Raw genomic sequence first — 22,198 nt, forward strand, 5'->3', positions numbered from 1 at the left:
CTCTCATAGGGAATCATTGCACAAGCGCTTTTAGGACGATTTTAAAAATCGCTGGTGCTTAAAAAAACCCCTAAAGCGCCCTAAGTGTGAACAAGCCCTTAGGCTAGGTCCACACTAGACACAGTTGCAGGACGGATGCTGCAGTCCGTGCTGAAGGGGAACTCCCGCGGACCGCAAACGGATCCGTTTTACAAAAAACTGCATCCGTTTTGCATCCGTTTCCGTTCCGTTTTTAACCCCAAAAAACGGACAGAAAACGTTTCTATGCTTTTCAATGGAATTTGGCCAAAAGGGAGGAGTTTTTGGGACAATAATCAATCAATTTGAATGGTAATTCAATGGGCAGGACATGGGTGTGGTCAATTCAGTGGGCAGGACATGGGTGTGGTTAATGTTTTCAAAAAAAGGTTAATTAACCTTTTTTGAGCATTGGGAATGTAGTGGAGTTGGCTGTGGGAGTGGATATGGAACAATAGCCGGGAAGTGGGAGTGTTTTTTCTGTAAAGAAAGTAGATTAGCACCATGTAAGGATGTTTGTAATGTACAGGGGAGTGTTTTGGTAGTGGCTTTGATGTCTATTGTGTGAAACACCTGTTCTCAGCACATTCCAGCAGGAGAGCACTCCAGCACTGCTGCCCAGCCAAGGCCATAGGCCCCATTGTTTTTATGTACTGGCTTAACCTAGCCTGGCTGGGTGTCCTGCTGTACTATGCCGGAAACCTCCTGGAGTCAAGTCGGAGACGGTGGTGGGTGCATCCCCTGTTACAAGAGAGGGAGAGGAAAGGGCAGTTCTCTCAGCTCTACAGAGACCTCAGACGACACCCACCAAAGTTCTTCAACTACTGCCGGATGTCTGTGAGTGTGTAAGTACACTTGATTACCAATTTTACCTATACTTTACCTTGTCCTGTTCCCATATTTGTCACATTGCTAATGGTGATATCCCTTCCTTTTTGAAGCTTTGATAAACTTCTGGAGATGTTGAGGCCCCATCTTCAGAAGAAAGACACCAGGTTGCGGAAGTCCATCACCCCTGAGGAACAACTTTTGATCACCTTGGGGTATGTAATGTCTGCTTTACCTATACCACTTTTTATTTTGTATTGATGAGGAGACAATTTTGTAACCAAACAAAAACTTTATTTTTTTTTTGGTTTTTTATTGAAAAAACTACCAACATGGTAGGTTATAAAGTTCTCCTTCCAACCTGGAAGAGACGGGTTTAGAAAAACTACTTGCTGTTCAGGCATTCAAGTCTTTACATTTTGTGTCTTTGTTTTCCCCTTCCCCCAGAACACATGTCTTGCACATCAGCCCAGCTTGGACAATAGACAATTGTCTTTGCTATCTGCTGTTCAGGGAGAAAGATTAGCTCTATTGACCCAGGGGGTGTGGGACATTGGCCATGAGCATCAAACCTCTATAGTGCAAAGTCATTTAAGTGCAGTACCTAGAACAAATCTTAAAATTTCTATAAAATGTAAACACTGTTGTTCACAAGGTGGATCCCACACACTGCCTGCCTCAGTAGATTGAGCTACCTGCCATTGAAGGCCTAGGAACATCATCATCCCATTGTCGCATTGATGGAAAGCTACGTGGGGCATGTGTTGATCACAAGGCCTTCAAAGGCAGGTAGCAAATCTATTGACCCAGGGGATGTGAGACATTGGCCATGAGCATCAAACCTCTATAGTGCAAAGTCATTTAAGTGCAGTACCTAGAACAAATCTTAAAATTTCTATAAAATGTAAACACTGTTGCTCACAAGGTGGATCCCACACACTGCCTGCCTCAGTAGATTGAGCTACCTGCCATTGAAGGCCTAGGATCATCATCATCCCATTGTCGCATTGATGGAAAGCTACGTGGGGCATGTGTTGATCACAAGGCCTTCAAAGGCAGGTAGCAAATCTATTGACCCAGGGGGTGTGGGACATTGGCCATGAGCATCAAACCTCTATAGTGCAAAATCATTTAAGTGCAGTACCTAGAACAAATCTTAAAATTTCTATAAAATGTAAACACTGTTGCTCACAAGGTGGATCCCACACACTGCCTGCCTCAGTAGATTGAGCTACCTGCCATTGAAGGCCTAGGATCATCATCATCCCATTGTCGCATTGATGGAAAGCTACGTGGGGCATGTGTTGATCACAAGGCCTTCAAAGGCAGGTAGCAAATCTATTGACCCAGGGGGTGTGGGACATTGGCCATGAGCAGCAAATCCTACTTTTTAGGATCTTGTTCAGGGAAAAAAAGAGTAGTTTCCACTTATTTGCTGGGAAGACGTATTAGGGTGGCTGGGTTGCATGCCGCCACCTAGCTGAGTATAAACGGGACGTTCATCTGCTTGAGAGGGAGGGAAGGAAGGGCCTTGCTGATAACTCTGGTATGACTGAGAGGGAGATGGACCCTGGAATGGCTGAGTGTGAGAAGGTTGCCATGCGCTAGGTGGTCTACTTGGTGCAGTTGAGAATTCAAAATGACTTTTGATGCACTCAAGCAAACTACACTGGCACTGTATTAAACGATGTCGTGGCACTTGTTCCATTAAAGGCAAAAGTGACATCACCGAGTAGTACACTTGGCTGTTCTGGTGTTGCATTATCCTGTCAATCTCGTGGCGATGCTGCATGTGTAGAGATTGAATCTGCTCCTGAAACATCTGCCTTTCCTTTTGGAGTACTTGGTTGGATTCATGTAATTGGTTTTTTAGCATTTCTATGTGTTGCAAATATTGTTGTGATAGACCAGAACTTGTATCCTGTAGTCTTCGTGAAACCATACTTTCTTGATTGCGCATCATTCCCACCAAGCTTGAAACAGCTCCAGCCATCTGAACATTAGCTGTTCTGCTCTGTCCACGACCACTTGCAGGGCGAGCAGCTGGTCGTCTGGCTTCTGAACGAGTGGTTTCAGCATTTGCTTTGTCGGTGGCAGGTTGTGCGTCTGGCCGTGGAGTGGATGTAGAAGGGGTTGGTGACTCAGATGTCATAGAATCATCCTCTGCTATGTCATCCACGTTGATGGTTGTCAAGTCTTCAAAGGAATGTTCAGGGGATGGATCCCTATTTGTCGTGGCAGGTGCTTCATTAGAATCATCCATGAGTGCATCAAAGTTATCTTCAGTACTGTGGGTAGAAAAAAAATAGCAATGGTTAGATGTGTGAAAAGTAGAGGTGCATCAGTGTTTGCTAAAAAAAAAGGAACTAGAACGATTAAACTGTTGTTGGAGAGCATACACATAACAGCAATTTCAAGTTGCAAACGTCACTACACTCACCCTCGCGCTTGTACGAGTGGTCGTAAGAAGGAAAGAAGACGAGTGTGGCAATATGGAGTCCTTTTCGATGCACCACTTCCACTCCTCTGTTCTTCTTTCTCCACCTTAAGTTCCTTGACAAAACTGTCCCGTATACTTCGCCATTTTGTCTTCATTTTTTCAACTGTGTAAACAACAAATAATAAGTTGTCATTTCATTTCAGGTTCCTTGCGACGGGACAGAGCTATGCAAGTCTACATCTAACATTCAGAGTGGGCAAAAGCACCGTCGCCAACATCGTGAACAGGACAAGCCGGGTGATCTGGAGCAAGCTCGTCGAGAAGTACATGCCGGTTCCCGACTCTCAAAAGTGGATGGAGGTTGCTGAACTGTTCTGGGATAGGTGCAACTTCCCGAACTGCCTAGGAGCCATTGATGGCAAACATGTGCGGCTACAGAAGCCAGTGAGGAGCGGGAGTCTGTATTTTAATTATAAAAAGTACTTTAGTTTGGTACTCCTTGCGGTAGCCGACGCAGACTACAAGTTTGTCTACGTCGACGTTGGCTCCTACAGCGGTTCAAGTGACTCGGGGATATTCCAGCGCTCCAGGTTACATAGACTACTGAATGAGGACCGGCTGGACATCCCCGGGGACAAGCCATGGCCTGGAAGAACATTGCCCAGCTACCCCTACGTGTTTGTTGGCGACGAGGCCTTTGCCTTGTCACACCATGTCATGCGGCCGTATGGGATGAGAGGCCTCGGCCGCCAGCAACGCGTGTTCAATTACCGGTTGACAAGGGCTCGTAGGATGGTGAAGTGTACATTTGGCATCATGTCGAACAAGTGGAGGATGTTCCACTCGCCACTACAGCTGAGCCCTGCCAACGCCACAGCTGTAGTTAAAGCAGCTTGCATCCTCCACAACTTTGTTCGACAGGAGCAAGGGTACAATCTCCAGCATGCCGACATGGACTACTTGCCCCAAATTCGCCGGTATGCGACTAGGGGTAGGGTTCAGGCCCAGAGGAATCGGGATCGATTGGCACAGTACTTCTTGTCGCCGGAGGGGTACTTCCCATACCAAGACATTATTGTGCCTCTTTGAGTGGACATTTTTGTTGCTGTACTTGTTTTTTTGTTTTTTTTTAGGGGGGGGGGGGGATGTTTACGCTGTTTTTAGTTATAAATTTTACATGTAAATTTTTGATTGTATATTGTTTTGTTTAATAAAATTTTTCAAAACTTTTTACAGTTGAGTGTTCTTATAAATGCAACATGTGTGGCACTGGGGAAGGCAGTTTAGGAGACACTTCAGGGGTGCAGAGCATTTTTAATACACTGAGGGGGCTAGATTGAGGGGGGGGAAGGGGACGGTGGGGGGCAGAGAGTGGCATTTTAGGAGACACTTCAGGGGGCCAGAGCATTTTTGATACACTGAGGGGGCTAGATTGAGGGGGGGGAGGGGACAGTGGGGGGCAGAGAGTGGCATTTTAGGAGACACTTCAGGGGGGCAGAGCATTTTTGATACAATGAGGGGGCTAGATTGAGGGGGAGGGGAGGGGACGGTGGGGGGCAGAGAGTGGCAGTTTAGGAGACACTGGAGGGGGGGGGGCAGAGAGTGGCATTTAGATTACTTAAAAACATCTATTTCAAACCACACAGATATGAGGGGGCACACTTACGTTCCTTGGCCTGCTTCCTGGCTGGAAACTTGTCATAATCAGGAACAAATTGTTTTGTGATCTCCTCCCATACCCTCCTGGCATGCTGTAGGTCACTATAGAGGTCATTCTTCTTGTCATAGAGCTCTGGCCGCTCTTGGACGGCCATAATGAAGTCCTCCACATTGATGAAGCTCCTGGGCATGATGTCTGCACTCGTGTCTCTCCCAGCTCGTAAACAGGAAGCTGTCAGAGATGACGTTGAGGGGAGGAGAAGGAAGTTCAGGTTATCCGTTTTGTCATCCGTTTTTGGTGCTATTTTGCCTGTGGAGATGGAGTTGCGTTTTCCCATTGCTTTCCGCTACCCATCCGTGTATCCGTGGTCCGTGAAAATGCAGCAGATCCGGACCTTCCGTTCAGGTTTTGAAAACGGGTCCCCGCAAACGCAGACGGATCCGTTTTTTACTTGGGTGAGGCTGGCTGCTATTTTCAACATTAGTATCCGGGACTCCGTTTTTCATCCGGTTTGAAAAACGCAGCCACGGATACGTTTCCGGACCTAGTGTGGACTAGGCCTAACAGAGGATAGCAAAGTCTTCTCTCTGATAAGGCCACAATCTTTGCAGATATAAAAACAAATATCTTTTATACCTATTCCTCAGGACCCTTTCACACTTCCGTGTTTTCATTGCGTTGCATTATCCGTTTTTACTACAAGGTAACGCTAGAGCAATGAAAGTCTATGGGACACATCATACCTGAAGCGATACACCAAAATCATTGCATCTGACGCAAAAGCAACAGCGTGTTACCGGGCAACATTCGCAGTGAAGTGCGTTGGCCGGAAGTCATGTAGGTCAATGGTGACGCACGTATTTTATAATTTTTCGCATTGCGGTGTGCAGAAGTGGAAGCATATTGTTTCAATACACTTCTGTGCAATTCTTATTTTGACCACTGGGAGAGAGCGCTAGAGAACCTCCCTTATAGTTTGACTTGCAGCCAGGAGTGAGATTACTACACATTTCTGCGGTGATCTCCAAAGTCTGTTCTAAGTGCTGCTGTGTGATGCGATCATCCAATCTCACTGCAACCAAAATGCAGGTTGCTGGTGTGAAACCCGGCCCCAGGGATGCTCAATGAGGTGCAAATAATTTCGAGTTGATGCGGAATTAAATAATATAAACATAAATGCAAATAAAGTTGCATCAACTAAGAATTATTTGCATCTCATTGATCATCCCTACAAAGTACTAGATTTTCTATATTTCATTACTCTGTTTCTCAACATGTGGTTAAATGACCTAAAATTTGGGTTCTGCTCAATAATACAGTATAAAAGAATTACTGATTTTACTCCTGTTTTAAAATACTGGCATATCATGGTATGTATTTAAAAAAAAACTGATTGTACAGCATGTTTGCTGCAGTGCTGATAAGGGGCTTGATTCACAAAGCGGTGCTAACCTACTTAGCACGTCTAAAGTCTTTAGACGCGCTAACCAGGGTGCTAAGTAGGTTAGCACCGGATTTCTCAATCAGATCGCGCGCTAACTTTGCGCGCGCAAAGTTTTATGCGCGCTAAGTCCCATAGGCTTTAATGGGCAATTCGCGCGGAGCGCCCTGCGCTCTGTGCAGTACGCGCGTACAGTTTTATGCGCATAAAGTTTTGCGCGCGTAAAGTTTTATGCGCGAAGAGCTTGTTTAGACGTGCTAAGGGGGTTTTCACAGGCGTGCTAACAGTTAGCACCGCTTTGTGAATCAAGCCCAAGGTCTCTACAGGGATGATAAGTGTAGAGACAACAAGAGAGGGAGATGCAATGGCAACATTTTACAAGTAGAAGATCTGCACATAGCTTAGCTAGTTCTCAGTCTAAACAGACAGTAAAAACGTTATACTGCGGGCAGGGCCGGATTTGTACTTTTTACCGCCCAAGGCCAACTATACTGTCTATTTGTTTTTCATATCTGTGTGCCCCAATGAGAATTCTACTTACTTTTCATCATTGGATGTCACAGACAATAACTATTTTAGTAATATGCGTATTGACAATGTTATGTTTTCCTTAAGAACTTTTATGTTATGCTTGCTATCTCGTTAATGATGGAACCATTGTGTCACCATGAGAGGCTGATGTGTACCTGCATGATAGAGCTTGCAGGGACGACACAAGTACAGGACAGAGGTTCAAAGGGTAAATCTGTCCTTGTAGATAGGGATGGCTGCATAGAACAGCTTTACTGCCCCTCACTGAGCCGCCCCTAAATTTCTGGTGCCCTAGGCCATGGCCTATGTGGCCTTGCCAGAAATCCGGCCCTGACTGCGGGACATACTGCAGGCAATATGCCAATATATGAATGAACATGGAAAAGGGCTCTTATTCTACACTTTTCAAGCACACTTCAGTGTATGCAAATTTTCACTTACAGTAAAAGTATTGTACAGCAACTCTTGAAATGTGATTCTTGGATGCTGGAGCACAATTGTTAACCATATTTTCCATAACACACACAAATGTAAAGCCAGCTCTGGGCTAAGAACCAGTGTTTTACTGTCCTCTGCAGACATGGCAAAGCTTGTTTTTATTTGCACATACAGTCATTGACTAACTGATGTCAAATATATCACTATTTAAAGTACTCAATTAGGAGTCCATACCTTTACCACCTATACCTGAGCTGCAGGCTGTGATTCTCAAAGGGGCAGCTCTGTTGTCTCCCTGCCTCTATATAATGCAAACAGAAGCAGCTACAGCCTCACCCACTGAGTCTGCTGTTAACTCCTCCAGCTTGGCTGCTTCAAGTAATTTTACTCATTTTTAAAGAGAAACCGTTACCAAGAATTGAACTTCATCCCAATCAGTAGCTGATACCCCCTTTCCCATGAGAAATGTATTATTTTTCTCAAACGAGTCATCGGGGGCTCTGAATGGCTGATTTTGTGGTGAAACCCCTCCCACAGAATGATATCAGCGCCTCACAGCACGGAGGTACTAATAAAACACTGTGGGAGCCTTGTTGCATTGTTGGAAATAACATCTGTTTACAACTGCCAAAAAAGCAAGCAGCATCTCCTTCCAGTGACATCACCTGCCAGCAGTAAAAATGTCACCATGTGATAAATGTCAGAATGTAAATCAGGGAGAGGAAAGGTTTTACAATGAGAAAACACTGACTAAATCATTTACACATAATTATTGTAAAAAAATAAGCACTTTTTATTACATTATTTTCACTGGAGTTCCTCTTTAAAATAGGAATTTAAGTTACAGAAGCATTGTTTGATATGAAATGTTAAAAGGGGGCCACTAAGATAACTAGGTTGTCTAGTGGTATATTTAGAAATGTGAGCTTTAAAAAACAACTGAAGTGAGAGGTATATGGAGGCTGCCATATTTACTTCCTTTGAAGGAATACCAGTTGCCTGGCAGTCTTGCCGATCTGTTTGGCTGCAGTAGTGTCTGAATCACACCAGAAACAAGCATGCAACTAATCTTGTCAGATCTGACAATAATGTCAGAAACACTTGAGCTGCTGCTTGCTTGTTCAGGGTTTATGGCTAAAAGTATTATGGCCCATACTCACGGGCTACTTTTGCTGCCTCTCGCTAGCACACGGGAGCGTGTGCGCGACAGTTCGGCGACAGCTTGTCACCAGGTCCCTCCACATACACACGCGGAAGTGGGACTAGGGATGCGACGGAAGCTGTCGCCGACGTTCCTCCCCCTGCCGGAAACTCAATGCTCCGGCTATTAGGTTGCTGTCGCTAGTCTGCATACACACGCGGACTAGCGACAGTTGCGGCGAAGTTGTGGCGGCAACTGTCGCCATGCGATTGACCGCCGCCAATCGCCTGGCGACAGCAGCAATGAGCAACGGTTCGGGGTGCGCGCCTCATACTCACGGGCGACCTGTCGCCGCAACATGCGTGCCACGTGGTTGCGGCGACAATTGTAGCCCGTGAGTATGGGCCATAAGAGGCAGAGGATCAGCAGGATAGCCAGGAAACTGAAAGGAAGGAAAAAAAACTAGATAAAGTTTTATCAACACACTATGAAGGCTTTGGTGGCCCCAGAACCTCATCCATAAACACAGGCCAGCTACAGGCTCGGTTCACAGTGGGAGTTGCGTTCCCCGTGACAGCAGGAATGCAATGGAACAGAATAGGAAAGCAGCGTTGAACGTTATCAGCGCATTGTGCTACATACAGTAAAGCATTCAGTCAATGACAATTATAGTTTACTGAACTGTTAACGTGGGCATTATACAGTGAACTGCGGTACCGCACTCAGTCAGACCGCACGGCAACAGCCGCACTGTGCATTTTGCATTGTAGTGCACGTTCTGCATTACAGTGTAACCGTTACAACGCACTGCAATGGCCCACTGTGAACCTAGCCTTACTGTCTGGCTTTATGCACCCCATCACTGCATTATTCATATGATAAACATATTTTATTTCTAAGGTTAGCATACTGAAGGCAGCATTTCTACATTTACTGCAGTCTGCGTACAATATGTGTAATACAAAGTCTGTATCTTTGTCATGCAGTAAAGTAATCTCATTTTATCTATGAATGATCCGCATTCTCATTCCAAGCCTGTAATGTCCACTATTGTTTTCAGATCCTACAGACTGTCAGGAGATGATGTACTGACAGCAGGACACAGACAGATTATTATTAACATGCTGTTTAACATGTATCCTCGGAACATAATATCCTTTCTATTAGTCTGGAGAGCTGACATATAACATCTGCCCAAACCGATATAATATCTGAAATAAAGTTATCAAAAATCTGGAAAGAATTTCCCTGGTATATAAAAACTTGTGGCTGGAGTGAGCAGAGATTTCTGAGCCAGATCCCGGGATAGCAGCAAACTCCTGACTGGACTTAGCAGAGTAGGCATCTCTGTGCAGGGGTATTCAGTGTCATGTGCTAACATTTGATACTTATTATCGCTCCAGGGATCAAAGACAGAAGCCGCAGTACAAAGGCCGGGCAGGAGCAGGGCAGTAACATGCACAAGGAGGGATTAGGATCCCTTTCTATGAGGCTGTAGATCCAGTAACAATGATAAAACCCACAATGGCTTGCAGGAGCCAGGGATGGAAATGTTATGTTGTATCTGGCTTCACTTTCAATCTTTTATTGTGTAGTGATGCAAAGTGACAGCTGACAGCTGGAATAAAGTAGAAAGAAATCAGTCTCCTATGAACCCGGACTGCCACCCCCACCTCCCTTCCCAGACCAGAGGCCCCCACCCTGTCACTGTAACAGAAAGGCATCAGGGCACTGGGAATAATACTGAACATGGAAGGCATGATAGAGAGTTCAGGTACCTCCTCTGGGGTTTTCTGAGCAAAGATAGCCTTGGATCCGCCATCTTCTTCATCGGGGAAGTCAGGGAATTTTCCTGTAGCGTGCCTAATATAGACAGACAAATTATCGACATTAAATAAACCAATTAATGAAACCAACATTTATTGAACATGAACATGTGACAGACAACTTATAGAACAATGGGGATGAGTCACTGAAGCGCAGACACCCGACTGCAATTTTACTCCGATTTCCACAAGTAAACAAACACACAGGGGCCCATATGCAATTCACTTTTTCTCCAAGGAGATCATTTTACTATTCGCTTTAAAATAACTATAAAACATTTTACAATTGAAAAAGTGCCTAAAGGCCCATACACACATCTGATTTTTGCGAACGACGGGTCGTTTGAACGTCCCGTCGTTCACCCGCTAAATCGGGCGTGTGTACAGACTGTCGTTCGGGTGATAAGACTGAGTTGGAGCGATTTAGCGGGCAAACGACGGGACGGTTAAACGACCCATCGTTTGCAAAAATCAGACTTGTGTATGGGCCTTAAGTGTTGGTGAAAAAGTACTATCAAAATTATTTTGAGTATTTCCATGCTTGCTGGTGATTTAAAAAGCAATATAAAAATATCACCAAGGAGAAAACTCATATGCAATTCACTTTTTCTACTTAGTTTTCTTGTTTTCTCATAGGAGACACATTTTCAACTTCTATGTAGAATACATTTTTAATAGGCGAAAAGGGACTATCAAAATTATTACAGCATCTTCTTGCTTGCTGGTGGTTTTAAAGGCATTTTATTGACAATTTTAAAAATATCACCTAGGAGAAAACTCAGGAGAAAAAGTTAATTGCATATGGGCCCAGGTGTTATGTACACAGCAATTTTACAGAGTTTAGTGGATCAACCCCAATTTCTGTTAGAGAATACATATCCAACAATAAACAACAAATAATGCATGCTGGGATTGAAAGCATGCAAACGTGAACAAGGAAAATTCTGAATGCAATCATGCTGATCAGTGTAAATTATACATTTTACCTTTGAAACTGAATTTTTCAAATTGAAATATCTTTTATATAACTGTATTAACATAAAACCTCTCTAACCTGTTATTTCTTGTTATAAGAATTTAGTATTAAAATTGCTCTGTTTCCTATCACCTATTTTTAGTGAAATACCAAGTGCCATCTTTCACGTAGTCACGTGATTTCTACAGTAATGCTGGTATTCTGGGAAATGCATCTTAGTATGTCACATGATCACACCTGAATGCCCCACCCAGCAGATGAATCCAAAGGTAGCAGAAGACCAGGTCAGTACACCATAAAGTTTGAAAAAGCCTCCAGCTTGAAATGTATTGCATCAGTAGTCCACAAATACCGCTGACAATTGTTTTGGAGCCCTGTGGGGGTCCCCTTTTTCAAAGTGCAATGTAGATAGATCTACATCTGTCTACAACATGTTTTGAAAAAGAGGACCCATGGGGTAAAGTTTTAAAAGCTGGACGATTTCTGAAACTTTATGGTGTGCTGACCTAATATTCTACTAGCTTTGCAATCGATTTGGTTGTGTGGCTAGCCCCCCAGGTCATATCACCTACAACCCTTAAAGGGATACTGTAGGGGGGTCAGGGGAAAATGAGTTGAACTTACCCGGGGCTTCTAACGGTCCCCCGCAGACATCCTGTGTTGGCGCAGCCACTCACCGATGTTCCGGCCCCGCCTCCGGTTCACTTCTGGAATTTCAGACTTTAAAGTCTGAAAACCACTGCGCCTGCGTTGCCGTGTCCTCGATCCCGCTGATGTCATCAAGAGCGCACAGCGCAGGCCCAGTATGGTCTGTGTCTGCGCAGTACACTCCTGGTGACATCAGCGGGAGCGAGGACACGGGCGTGCAGGCGCAGTGGTTTTCTGACTTTAAAGTCTGAAATTCCAGAAGTGAACTGGAGGCGGGGCCAGAGCATCGGTGAGTGGCTGCGCCAACACAGGATGTCTGCGGGGGACCATTAGAAGCCCCGGGTAAGTTCAGCTCATTTTCCCCCCGACCCCCCTACAGTATCCCTTTAAGGAAAAGTTTACCATTTTGCGACCCTACTCACCAGCAGATGAATCCAGAGAGGACAAGAAGAAAATGTAGCCTCCAAGCACATTTGGACAGTGAAACTAGAATTCTGTCCACTGCTTTGTGTTAGCTATTAAATTTTAGTTCTCATTCAATTTTGGGTTTAGCTGAACCAAGTATGTTTTCAAGAAGTTAAAGTATCTTAGTTATGGATAGTATGGAAAAAATGTAGATGCTATTTATTTTATTTTCCTGCCATCTGTGCCCTGTAAGTTTTATACTGTAACCACTGTTGTAACAATAAAAGCATCACTTAAAACACTCATCTTTTTTCCTGATGTGTACCAGAAACAGTGTGCCGATGATCATATTATGAGACATACAATAGTTGTTTCTAGTCATTTTCATAGAGAAAGCTGTTGGCTTAGTACATAAAGGCTTCATTAGGATGATGAAGTGTAGATTTCACATGTAAGCCTCCAGTAGCAAACCTTTGTGTTGTGATTACAGGCTGGCAGGGATCCTTTATTAATGGTGGGAACTGACCTATCAGATGCATACAGGCTAAAGGTAATGAGACGCTCTGCAAGGCCTTTTCTTCATTCACTAGCATCTCCTTACTAATAACAGGGTCTGACACAACGTAGCCCACTGAACTTCTGCAGCCCATCTGCTGCTCAAGGGAAGCAAAAGCCAAAAGGACAAAGGCAGAATCATTATTTATTGCCTGTCCTATCAACACCTTCTGCAGTGAGCCGCACCAGCATTCCTCTCCCACAGATCTCTTGTTAATAAGCTGCTTCCAGGGTATTTATTAGGGTACCCAGTTAAACTATGTAGGCCCAGAAGTACCAGAATCTTACACAGTGGGCAAAAAGGAACATGGAAAGCTGTCTACAACAAAAAGTCTAATAAAAGCACTGTAAAGCACAGTACTTCTTTCTTAAATAGATGGTAACTGCATGTGATCACGTCCCTTTGGCCACAGTCTCTGAAATGCAAATCATTTCTTCTTGGTTTTGTGAGCCAGGCAGGCATCTAGAATCACTGGGAGATAGGACACCTATAGGCATTACTTACACATAATTATTAATCCAACTTACATTTAGGGCAGGTTCACATTAAAGTGGTCTGAAAGTCAGGATTTCTACTTTGCTCTAAAAGATTCCTCACAGCTTGAAAGCTACTATCCCAGATTTTTTTTAGCAGAACATCACTGAAATGGTTAAACAAAGCACTTTGTCCTGCTATTCAGCTTCAAATCCGCATCCAAACTGGAGATAACAGTATATTTGTTTGCATTCCAATACTGGAATGGTCGGGCACCATTACTGTCAGTGCTGGTTAACTGTACAATAAATGCCTTTCCTTTCTCTTTTCCCCCCTCTGAGAGCATTGCAGAGAGTACAGTAACCTTCCCCCCACATCCTGTGTCAGGTCTGGAAAGAATTTCACACGTGGCTAACCCCCCTGGGCAGAGCCATTTGGCTACAGAGCTCATGTCCCAGAAGCCAGCTCAAACCAGTAAGATAAGAAGATTCCCTCCAAACTCATAGATTCAAACAAAGAGAACTTTAATTTATTAATAATTCAAAATAGGTTTGGCACAGCAAGACAAAAATTAGATTTCCTGATACCTAGAAATCAGTTCTATCATTCACCTGAATTGCAATTTTCCAGCTATCAGGAATCAGTAGAGAAACCACTGTATCCGGCCTGCGTAGAGCGAATGCGATAGACTAGGCATGTATAGCCTCGTTTAATACAGGGTCGCAGGCCGCTTATGAATATAGTCTCGGATTTGCGATGCGCCAATCTGGGGCGGAGTCACACAGATTATTAATAAATTGGTACATTTCTTGCTCTAAGTCTGGAGGTGGCAACCTGGCTGCCAGGAGATAACCCTGCCTTAAAGGGAAGGTTCAGGGTGGCTCTTAAAAAAATAAAAATGCCCATCCACTTACCTGGGGCTTCCTCCAGCCGTGGGCAGCCAGGACGTGCCCTCGGCGCCACTCCGCAGGCTCCCGGTCCCCTCCGGTGGCCGACCCGACCTGGCCAGGCCGGCTGCCAGGTCGGGCTCTTCTGCGTTTCAAAATGCGCCTCACGGGGGCGCGCTGACGTCATCGGACGTCCTCCGGGCTGTACTGCGCAGGCGCAGTAGTTCTGCGCCTACGCAGTACAGCCCGGAGGACGTCCGATGACGTCAGCGCGCCCCCGTGAGGCGCATTTTGAAACGCAGAAGAGCCCGACCTGGCAGCCGGCCTGGCCAGGTCGGGTCGGCCACCGGAGGGGACCGGGAGCCTGCGGAGCGGCGCCGAGGGCACGTCCTGGCTGCCCACGGCTGGAGGAAGCCCAGGTAAGTGGATGGGCATTTTTATTTTTTTAAGAGCCACCCTGAACCTTCCCTTTAAACACACCTACTTTCCAGGTAGTGACAGCCCAAAACTCAGGTCCTATAAAAGTGGAGCGGGACCAAACCTGCGCAGTTCTCCAAATTCCATCGACCAGGAACGTCCATGCAGGCGCTTAAGATGAGCCAGCGCCTGCTGTGTTCAAGGACTCTTAACCTGAATGCCTACTTTTAAACTGGACTCTGTTTCTTCATTCTCCAAATGACAGCCATAACTAAGTAAGTATTTATGATTTTATTCCTTTTTATTTTTAAGCTTTGTGTGTATATGTTAATTGGTGTATAGAACTGTATGTAATGCATTTTTGTTATTAAACGTTTTAAAAATCGTTTAGCGGTTATGACCTGTTGCTGAACATACACAATCGTACCTATTCTCCTGAAATCGCTACCCTGTGTTTAAAAGAAGTGTGCCTTTATAACCCGTATGCGAGAACCCGGCCCAGATATAACGATCTGACCCAGGTTCCTGCATACTGCTAGGGGTTAATAGAGCGTTCTCCAAGTCCTAGTATAATTACAGTAGCGGGCTGTGTAACTCGCTTGGTGACAGATCTTTGAATTGTATGGGCTTGATTCACAAAAGGGTGCTAACTGTTAGCACGGCCGTTTTCACGCAAATTTTCGTATTGCGCGCGTTCGCGAATTTTCACGCGAAACGATAATGTGTTCGCGCGCAAACGCGAAGTTTCGCGCGAAAGCGATATCGATTTCGTGGTAAAATTCGCGTTTGCTCGCGAAAACGTTATCGTTTCGCGCGAAAATTCGCGATCGTGCGCAATGCGAAAATTCACGCAAAAACGGCTGTGCTAACAGTTAGCACTCTTTTGTGAATCAAGCCCTATGTGTAAGGTGAATCCGTTGGCATCCGAACGCTCCCTTCGCGAGTCAGTTCATCAAATTGCGAACTCGGGTTACCCTTCGTGATGAACAAAATGACCGTGTGAGAGGATTTCTGACGCTGATCGATTGACCCCATCCGCAGACCTGCCTTGCGGTCTGTGACATTGGTCAGCAGCTTATTGGAATTTGTGTATGTTCAGAACCCCAGCCGGAGCAGATGCTGGGAGAGCACACTCCTGGTTCAGGCGGTGCTGTAACTGGGGCAGAGGGAAGTGAGCGGTTGGAGCACAGTAACCCACTTCCAGACCCAGAGGAAAACGGAACCGCGTCTGAACCAATCGCTTTAGATGCTGAAGCGCACGGTGGCCAGCAGGAGCCCGCCCATGCCAACCGTTCCTGTGTTGATGAGGCTGAAATGCAGCATGCTTTACAAAGACTGGCGGATACAAATCCTGAGCTGTACCTGCAGATTGTCAGAGAAAACGCTGACCGCTCAGAACGCCAGGCGGAACCGGAAGCCTCGGAACGCCAGGCGGGTATAATTACAGTAGCGGGCTGTGTAACTCGCTTGGTGGCAGATCTTTGAATTGTATGTGTGAGGTGAATCCGTTGGCATCCGAACGCTCCCTTCGTGAGTCAGTTCATTAAATTGCGAACTCGGGTTACCCTTCGTGATGAACAAAATGACCGTGTGACAGGATTTCTGACGCTGATCGATTGACCCCATCCGCAGACCTGCCTTGCGGTCTGTGACAGATACATGTATGTAAACACAGTGTAACAAGTGAAAAGGAGCTCTCTGTGAAGCTTCAAGCACACAAACAGCTCAAAACCGCTAATTAGAAGATGTTAACATATCATAAAAAGTAGTTTGAATAAAATGCAATGGCAGGTTTCAGAGCAAGATAAAACTACACTTTGGAAACTTGTCATTTGTAAACAGACAATATTATGCACAAAAGCAAATATGATAACTGTATGAGTAATAAAAAGTAGAAAAACATTTTTATTCAATGTTATGTCGGAGTTTCAGACCACTTTAACCAGTTCACCCCCAAGGGTTTTTACCCTAACGGACCAGAGCAATTTTCACCTGTCAGTGCTCCTCCATTTTATTCCCTAATAACTTTATTACTACTTATCACAAGAAAATGATCTATACCTCGTTTTTTTCGCCACCAATTAGGCTTTCTGTGGGTAGTACATTTTGCTAAGAATTATTTTATTCTAAATGTGTTTTAAGGGAAAAATAAGAAAATAATGGAAAAAAAAATGATTATTTCTCATTTTTCGGCCTCTATAGTTTTAAAATTAAATGTTCTCCTGTGGATCAAACAGACACATTTTATTTGCCCAGTTGTCACGATTATTAAACCGTTTAAATTATGTCCCTATCACAATGTACGGCGACAATATATTATTTTGAAATATAGGTGTTATTTTTCTGTTTTGTTTTTCTTTTGTCTGGTCCACAATTACAAGCCCCTATGTAGTAAAGTAAAAGTAATTTCCCATCATAAAATATAGATAAAAAAAGCTGAGCCCCTAAAGCAACGATTTATGTATTTTTTTTTAACTGATTTTTTTTTTTTTTTATGTTTTTTTTTTTTTTTTTTTTATTGGGGGCTTTGGTAATGCAAGTTATTCATTTTATTAGTTTTGGGTAAGTATGTATGTGTCTGTAGGTGCAATTTTACTTTTTGGCCACAAGATGGCGCTGGTGAACATTTTCCCGATGTAGGAAATGTTCACCTTTCTTTTTTGTACATTTAAATACAATATGACGGCTTCCTGTTTCATGAATGGATGCGGCCGCTGTTCGCGGTCACGTCCATTCACTCCAGGCATTGCGATTGGGTAGAGGACTGCTCAGTCCTCTTCCCCAATTGCTCAACGCGGAAACCCGACAAAAACGGCGGCGGTTGCGGCTGCACACGTGCGGAGCAGCGGTGGTAATGCGCGACATATTAAAACGTCATGTTGCCATTAACAAGGTAATGCATGACGTTTTAATACGTTATAATGCCGTTACATGGGTAAGCTAAAAACATACTGTTTTGCAGATCGTACAATTTGTCTTGTCAACAGATTCAACGATTCTCTATGGGACCACTGACACTGTGAATTTGTCAATGTGTCCACTGTGTCCATTGTACTCCATTACGGTCAACGCAATGCATATTCCTGACCTGCACAATTTTTCTGGACAGGGAATGCACAACACATAAAATGAATGACAAATAATTAAAAACAAAACAGAACGTATGCAACAGATAGGCTAAAAACAAATAGCAGATCTGCTTTTACCATCCATGTTTGCAGTTAGGCATACTGTTAATGGATGTACACTCTTACTTTTTTGTCTACCCAATGCAAGTTCTGCTTGGTCAAGGACATTTAGAGTGGGTCCACACTAGACCCGGTTGCAGGACGGACACTGCAGTCCGGATCAGGGGAAGTACCCACCGTACTGCAAACTGATGAAAGTGCATCAGTTTTGCATCAGTTTCCGTTCAGGTTTTTCCCTGACAGAAAACGTCTCCATCATTAGGAAGGAGTGGGAGGATTTTTTTGGGCCAATCATAAAGCTCAGGCTATCCGTCTTAACATCCGTTTTTTGCCTGTGGAGCTGGAGATGCGTTTTTTCATTACTTTCACTACCCCTGCGTGTATCCGTGGTCCTGATCCGTTGCGTGAAAATGCAGCAGATCCGGACCTTCCGTTCAGGTTTTGAAAACGGATCCCCGCAAACGCAGACGGATCCGTTTTTTACTTGGGTGAGGCTGGCTGCTATTTTCAACATTAGTATCCGGGACTCCGTTTTTCATCAGGTTTGAAAAACGCAGCCACGGATACGTTTTCGGACCTAGTGTGGACTGGCCCTTACTGTACATCTAATGCTGCCAGCTGCTCATCCATCAAGCTAGGTGGGCTGCACAGGACAGGGGGCAACTATCAGATTGTCACCCTATTATCATTAGTCTTTACAATAGAGTCCCAGTTATCAAGGACTCAACTAAACAGCAGTCTCAGCCAACCAGCACAAATCGCCAGCAGTACTCATAGTGGTGAAGGCCAACTTCTTAGGCTGTTTGTGAGCTCTGCTGTGCATAAAAAATGTGTTCCACAGCTCCCCTAAGGTTAATATACTTTCAATTACTGTATTTTAACATTTAATAAAGAGTTCATGATATGTATATACAGTGGGGTATAGTGTATTAGCTAGGCCTATGTTTAACAGTGAGTTTCAAACAACCAGAGAGCACACTTATTTGGCATCAACCGATCCCTGTTGGTGGCGGATAACAGAGTTTAATGTATTAATAAAAATCCAACAGAGAACAGTGCTGGGTTATAGATTACAGACATGTGACTTTGCTCTATCAAGCTTACAATCTTAGAATTGGATGAGAAGTGGCTACAATGGTTAAAAGATTTATCAACTTTTTAAGGTTGTTATAAATACTTGATATATGGGAGAAGCCAAGTGATATAGAACAACTAAAATTTGTTGCAGCTCTGGCCCCTTTTGTAGTTTATATAGTCTGCGTACTGCTATTTGAACGTTGGGATGTATGGGGTATCTGGGGTAGAGGTGTAATGCTGGATACACACGGTGCGTTCGTACACTCGATTTTCCCGTCGATTCCCGTCGATTCGTTTATTTCCAACATGTCCGATTTGGATTTCGATGGATCGTTAGGTCGATTCGGCATACTTTGCATGCGAATCGACCTAACGATCCATCGAAATCCAAATCGGACATGTTGAAAATAAACAAATCGACGGGAATCAACGGGAAAATCGAGTGCACGAACGCACCGTGTGTATCCAGCAAGATTGCTTCTCCACTGCCTGCAGACATTTTGGCTTAACAGTCAGTACCGAGAAGACAGAGGTCTTGTATCAAACCAACGGCAGAGAAGATATATTCAGAACCAACTGTGACCACTGAAGGAGAATGCCACACACACTTCCCAAGAAACTATTCTATGGCAAACTGGCTGAAGAAAAATGCACATAAGGTGGGCAAAAAACACACCAAGGACATGCTTAAAGTCTATCAAAAGCCTTGACATTGACCTGGATACTCAAGAGAGCTTAACACAAGATCGCTGCACCTGGTGAAGCTGTATCAGCAAAGGTGCTACCTCCTACTAGCGGAGCAAAATTACAGAGCCCCGGAAGAAGCGTGAGCTGCACAAATCCCGAGCCAATGCTCTGCCAACCATCACAGCAAACCACTTGTGCCCTACATGCAGCAGAGCTTTTCGAGCCGCATCAGACTGATAAGACATAGCCGGACACATCCTACCTAGTCAACCTCCTCTGTATGATGTGATGTTCTTGGTCACCGTCGACAACGAAGGACGAACATATATAATTGCACTTTCTATACGCAATGTTGCTATGTGCATAACGTGGGTTGCATTATTTGTGCAATTGCCCCTACTTTGCATAAACACTGGTAAAATATATGCTGTCTGCACAGGTAAAGATCACATCTGGTTAGTGAATCCGCCCCTTTGATTGTTATTTGGCAATACCTGCAATTTTTTTACAACAGTAAATATTTCAATGTCACCTGTCTAAACAGTATTACTTCCATCATGTCCACTCAATTTATTAACACAGCATCCAAAAAGGCTTCCTGTACACATTTATGGTAGTAAGGCTAAACATCCAAAACAATTACTTCAAAGCAACTGGGAGAAATAAGTAAAATATTGGGTGAATTGTGAAGAGCAAACTACAGTTGGATGTGAAAGTTTGGGAAACCTTGTTAATCGTCATGATTTTCCTGTATAAATCGTTGGTTGTTACAATAAAAAATGTCAGTTAAATATATCATATAGGAGAATGGTGAGAACAGTCAACTACCACTGTGTGTGTCTCCTATATCATATATTTAACTGACATTTTGTATCGTAACAACCAACGATTTATACGGGAAAATCATGACGATTAACAAAGTTGCTCACATTTTTCGCATCCCACTGTATCTAACAAGTTAATCATGGTTACTGTAGGTAAATGGTTAACAAATTCACCAGCCCATCATTACTCAGAAGGTATCATGTGTAATGATCCCTTTAACATCCATATTGTATAATTATTCACATGACTGTTTTATGTAGATTACATTATCATTTTGTACAACTTCTTACTCTGGCCCTAGCTCAGTTTACTTTTTCTCTTAAGTTTTTTTTATAAAATAACTTTTCAGCACTCTGTAATTGAAAAAGTAACAAAAATTAGGTGAAAAGGTACTGTTAAAATTATTCTGAGTATTTTCTTACTTGCTGCTTACTTAAAAGGTGTTTTATTGATAAGGTGTTAAAATATTACCTAGGAGAATAAAATATTACCTAGGAGAAAGCTTAGGAGAAACAGTACATTGAGGGCCTTTGTGTGAACATCTATGAGTACATATTCATGATGAAGCTAACAGAAAAAAAGGACTTACATACCGTACTTGTTTAATGAGTTCCTTGGAAATTTCACAAAGAATTTATCTTTCCCTTTTATCTGAATAACGCCCATATACATACCAAGTTAAGGGAAAGGCGAAATAATAGAGAACATAACAAAAAAACACTAAAACGGCTGTAAAGACTGAACTTTTTGTATGGGTTATGCTTATATTACAGCTTATCTAAAGATAAAGTACAAAGACAACACTAGGCTAGTTCAGCATGAATCACCCCAGCTTTCATTATTCACAGGTAGCCTAGTGTGCAGCCTCTACGCTATGCTACCAGAGAGCTAGGACCACTGCACCTCTTCTACTTATCAAAGACTGACTCCAGATGGTGCTCAAGGGTGGGAGTGGTAAGAGTATGGGCTAGTGCTAAACTAGTTAGCACCAACCTTGTGTTGCTTTCCTTAATTTAACTATTAAATAAAACAAGTGCAGATTCTGTGTAAAATGCGAATGTGCTCTCCACATTAGCTTGAAACGAGGGATTATAAAGACTGCCATTCCAATGACTGTCTGATGGGTATGGTAACGCCTATTGCAAATCACTGGATTAGGCTAGTACTCTGATCCAACAAACTATTCTCCTGAGTTTTCTCACGGGAGATCTTTTCTCACCTTATCTAACCTATGCCTTCTAAGCACTAGGCAAATTAAAAAGAACTGAAAAGCATAGCTCCTATCTGTCCCTCTTTTAGAGGGACAGTCCCTCTTTGGGAACCCAGCCCCTTTGTCCCTCTTTCTTCCTCATTTGTCCCTCTTAAAGGAGTTATCAGGCAAAAAAAAACAAATGAGTTTCACTTACCTGGGGCTTTCTACCAGCCCCATGCAGCCATCCTGTGCCCTCGTAGTCACTTACTGCTGCTCTGGTCCCCCACCGTCAGCTAGTTTAGTTTTTTGCCGACCTCGGGGTCGGCAGGCCGCATTGCGTACATTTTTACGCATTCCCGCTGGTGCAGGGGCTTTAACACATACATTTTTACGCATTAGTGGTTCAAAGCGTAAAAATGTACGCGTTGAAACTAAAGTAGCTGACGGAGGGGGACCAGAGCAGCACTGACTACGAGGGCACAGGATGCCTGCATGGGGCTGGTAGAAGCCCCAGGTAAGTGAAACTCCTTTGTTTTTTTGCCT

At 43.9% G+C, this 22,198-nt stretch overlaps 1 protein-coding gene across 2 annotated transcripts in view; it reads right to left on the bottom strand.

Moving 5' to 3' along the window:
• IQCA1 (IQ motif containing with AAA domain 1) overlaps nt 1-22,198 on the bottom strand; it is a 249,948-nt gene that overhangs the window by 62,014 nt on the left and 165,736 nt on the right. For both annotated transcript variants that reach the window (XM_068245328.1, XM_068245329.1), the window contains exon 7: nt 10,276-10,360. In XM_068245328.1, coding sequence (XP_068101429.1) covers nt 10,276-10,360 — 85 coding nt within the window. The remainder of the gene's footprint in view (nt 1-10,275; nt 10,361-22,198) is intronic.

The sequence above is a fragment of the Hyperolius riggenbachi genome, chromosome 7, assembly GCF_040937935.1.
Source record: "Hyperolius riggenbachi isolate aHypRig1 chromosome 7, aHypRig1.pri, whole genome shotgun sequence".
In the NCBI taxonomy this organism is placed as follows: Eukaryota; Metazoa; Chordata; class Amphibia; order Anura; family Hyperoliidae; genus Hyperolius; species Hyperolius riggenbachi.